The 3862-nt window shown below is 36.0% G+C and overlaps 1 protein-coding gene across 1 annotated transcript in view; it reads right to left on the reverse strand.

The window, feature by feature from the left end:
• Positions 1-597: 597 nt before the first annotated feature.
• LOC109236437 overlaps positions 598-3862 on the reverse strand; it is a 17996-nt gene continuing 14731 nt past the window's right edge. Inside the window, exons 2-3 of the mRNA XM_019402620.1 lie at positions 1728-1838; positions 598-753 (exon numbers count right to left, since the gene is read on the reverse strand). Of these exons, the coding sequence (XP_019258165.1) occupies positions 598-753; positions 1728-1838 (267 nt within the window). The remainder of the gene's footprint in view (positions 754-1727; positions 1839-3862) is intronic.

Consider the following 3862-nt stretch of genomic DNA (forward strand, 5'->3'; position numbering starts at 1 on the left):
ACTTAAATAATTATTATGCATCAATTGTGAATTAATTTCATATTTAGTCACTGAACTTTGCCAGATTAAAAACTCGCTTTGTAACTCTTTCCATCATAGACAACTGTCTTAAATACATTCAGACCTGTCTATAACAGCATTCTTATAGAACAACACTTCACTATAAAAGCGAAGCTTTACCAGAATCAATTTTCATGTTATGTTATAATATATGTTCTCTATAACAGCACTTCGCTATAGCATCCAAAAATATTCGAAACAAACGAAACTGTTATAAAGAGGTTTGACTGTATACCATATTTCATACTACAATCACTCGTAACATGTCTCTAGCTTGCGTGAAAGAGCATTAAATATGGTACGTATAATTAGAGGAAATTTAAGAGTGCATTCTTAATTGTTATTCTCAAACACGTCAACTATTTATTTTTAGTTCAAATATTTTTATTCAAACGTAACTACTTATTTATAAATTCAGCTCCAGCATCGTGCTTTTTAGCACTTGCTGCTTAAAGCTATTAAAGTCAAATAATTAGAACGGGCTCTAAATTATTAGTGGATAATTCTTTAGACTTATCAGTGTGTAAGTTGGATCTTTTATTTGTTGCAAACAGCTTGTGCAGCTTCCTTCATTTCCAGTAAGGCATCTTGAAAACACTTGGCTAGGACTTTAGGGTCAGGGATGATGTCTTTAGCCACCAATATTTGCATGTCAGCCTTCCCCTCATAGCTCACCATGTGCATTGTGATTGCCTGCATTAATATTGTAGCACATATTTTCATTTCATGAAAGAGTTGAGGCATAAAGACCAGAGACATAGCTAAGATTTCGAGTTTATGAATTTTTAAATTTAGAAAATAAAGCTTACTGGGTTCTGGATAAATTATTCATACATATTAAATAGTTTTAACATATATACGTAGTTTAGATCAAAATTACTAGATTTTGTCGAACTTGTTAGCCCTACTCTAGCTCCATCCCTGATGAAGACAGACAAGTGGCATCAGAAACTTACATGGGGCATATTGGCGGTAGAATTGACTCTGACAGAGGATATGTGGTTCCCTACGAATGTGATATCCTCTCTAGGGCCGCTCACGTTTGAGATTGTAAAAGTTGTATTACTAATAATTCTGTAGTTGAGCAAGCTAGCTAGCTGCACATCGTAAACGTAGAACAGTTTAATAAGTAATGACAATTCGAAAATTGCAGCCATAAGTAGAGAGACTGAGACAATAGAGGTGACAAAATCAACATATGTTTTAGTAACTCGCCAAGTTTAAACGAGTCGAATCATGACCGGTTGGTTGACTTGATTCTACGAATTGTACCCAAAATGACTCATCAAACTTTTGGGTCAAAATAGTGTAACCTGACGCATCAAAATGCAACCAATACATACACAATCAAATTTGGAAATCGGAAAAATGTAAATATGAAAGAACTGAAGCTAATCGTAATACAACCATTGGGTTATGACTCATTATTCAACCATTTTCACATAAACAAAATGTTTAACATGTTGGGTCGTAATTTATTAATTTGACCAGCTTTAACTCGTCCAAATTTGACAAAAACCTATCCATTTGCCACCTCTAATTAAGTAGAGTCTAAGAAGTGTACCTTAGCTCCAAAATAAGACATAACGGTTTCTCCAATTTTGTAGGAAAAAGGTCTCTCTAGTGATAATTTTTTTCTTGTCAATCGTTGCTTTAGCTCTCCTTACAAACTGCAATGGATCACTTCCACCTTTGTGATAATGAACTGGTAACAGAAGCATGCCAAATTTGTTACCCCACATTGCTCTCGATTTGCTGTTCATCAGCTGAGCAAAGTCCTTAGAAAAATGTTCGATGTAAATAATGTCAAGTTTAGCACATGAAAATATTGTTGGGTTTTGGATGTGTTTAATTAATATATTAAATACTTAAAAGAGGGTGAATGGGAAATGGAGGGAAATAAAATTTTTGAGTGAAATTTTAAGTTCCCCCCCTTGGCAAATGGGCATTGTCCCATATTGGAAGAGGAAGAGGTTTTTTATGGGTATATAAGCAATTGCTCTTCTTCTAGCTCTTAAAGAGTTGAGAAGAAGGCAAGCCTCGCGCCGTCGTCGTCGTCGCTCGCTCGGCTTCAATTCGGATTTGGTCAAATGATCGATTGATTGATTAACTTTTTGGACCAAATTTATTTGTTAATAGTAAATATTAACAGAAATGTTATTAAATATTTGTTTTAATAACGAAATATTAATATTAAATCCAATCCGTTTTTCTGTTTTGGTAACAGAAAAGTAACTACCCTCTTCAATTTTCCCTCTTTATTTTCCCTCTTTATTATTGAGTAAATGGCCATTTATGTAATGGCATTTATGCTGTGGGCGTTTTGCATAAACAGCCATTCTGAAGAGTTGCACCTCTTCAGATTTCAGCCTAACTTTGGCTATAAATACAACACTATTCTGCTCAGAATTTCACTACGATTTTCTGAGTTTCTTCTCCTTCTTCTGCATACTTTTAGCATCAAACAAAGCAAAAAGTAAGTGTGATTTGCTACCGAACTTTGTGTTCGCTGAAACACTGGGGTTTGAAGTACCACTACACCAGTGTGTAATTCGTTCTATCCTGGGAGGAAATAATCCATAACCTTGGGTACTAGGAGGGGTTTAAATTCCTTAAGGAAACACTGTGAATTCAGTGGTCTCGAATTGGTTTTATGTCATTTCTGTTTATGTTCATTTCTGTTTATACTCATTTATATTTCCAGAATTATTTTACAAATACAGTCTACTAACAAGCTTAAGGAATCTAATTTGATTTCTGTATTTGTACTTACTGTTTCTGGAAGAGTAAAACCTTTGTGGTTTTGTACTCTATTAAAATCTACGTGATTTTAACGTTTGTGTCATTCTTTTACAGAAATGACTAATGAAAATGAGAACCAAGCTGTTCCAATGGTGACTGCCAATGCCTCAACAAGTCGAACGACACCGGCAGCATTGGCACCGGCGGAGAAACCCGGAAAATTTTTCGGGATTGATTTCAAGCGCTGGCAGCAAAAGATGTTCTTCTATTTGACTACTCTAAGTCTCCAAAAGTTCATCAAGGAAGATGTTCCTGTGCTGTCCGACGAAACTCCAGAAACTGAACGCTTTCTCGTGATTGAGGCGTGGAAGCATTCAGATTTTTTGTGCAAGAATTATATTCTAAGCGGGCTGGAGGATGCTTTGTATAACGTCTACAGTGGCGTGGAAACGTCAAAGGAACTGTGGACTGCGCTTGAAAAGAAATACAAAACCGAAGATGCCGGGTTGAAAAAGTTTGTTGCTGCAAAGTTTTTGGACTACAAAATGGTAGATAGCAAGTCTGTTATTACCCAAGTCCAGGAATTGCAAGTGATTATTCACGATCTCCTTGCTGAAGGTATAACTCAAATTAATATTGATGTTGAAAGTAGTAATCTTAGTATTTTTACTAATAGAAATTTCATTGAAGGTCTTGTTATCAATGAAGCATTTCAAGTAGCAGCGATGATTGAGAAGTTGCCTCCTTTGTAGAAGGACTTCAAAAACTACTTGAAACACAAACGCAAGAAGATGTCCCTTGAAGATCTCATTGTTCGGTTGAGAATCGAAGAGGACAACAAAGCTGCTGAAAAGAGAGGCCGTGGAAACTCAACAATAATGGGAGCAAATATTGTTGAAGAGAATAAAAAGAGGAAGAAGGCTTCTGGACCGAAATACAACCCAAGCAAGAAGCGGTTCAGTGGAAACTGCTACAACTGTGGAAAAACTGGACACAAATCTACGGAGTGTCGTGCTCCGAAGAAAGACAAGAAGAAGGGTCAAGCAAACATGGTTGAAAA

The sequence above is a fragment of the Nicotiana attenuata genome, unplaced genomic scaffold, assembly GCF_001879085.1.
Source record: "Nicotiana attenuata strain UT unplaced genomic scaffold, NIATTr2, whole genome shotgun sequence".
NCBI lineage: Eukaryota > Viridiplantae > Streptophyta > Magnoliopsida > Solanales > Solanaceae > Nicotiana > Nicotiana attenuata.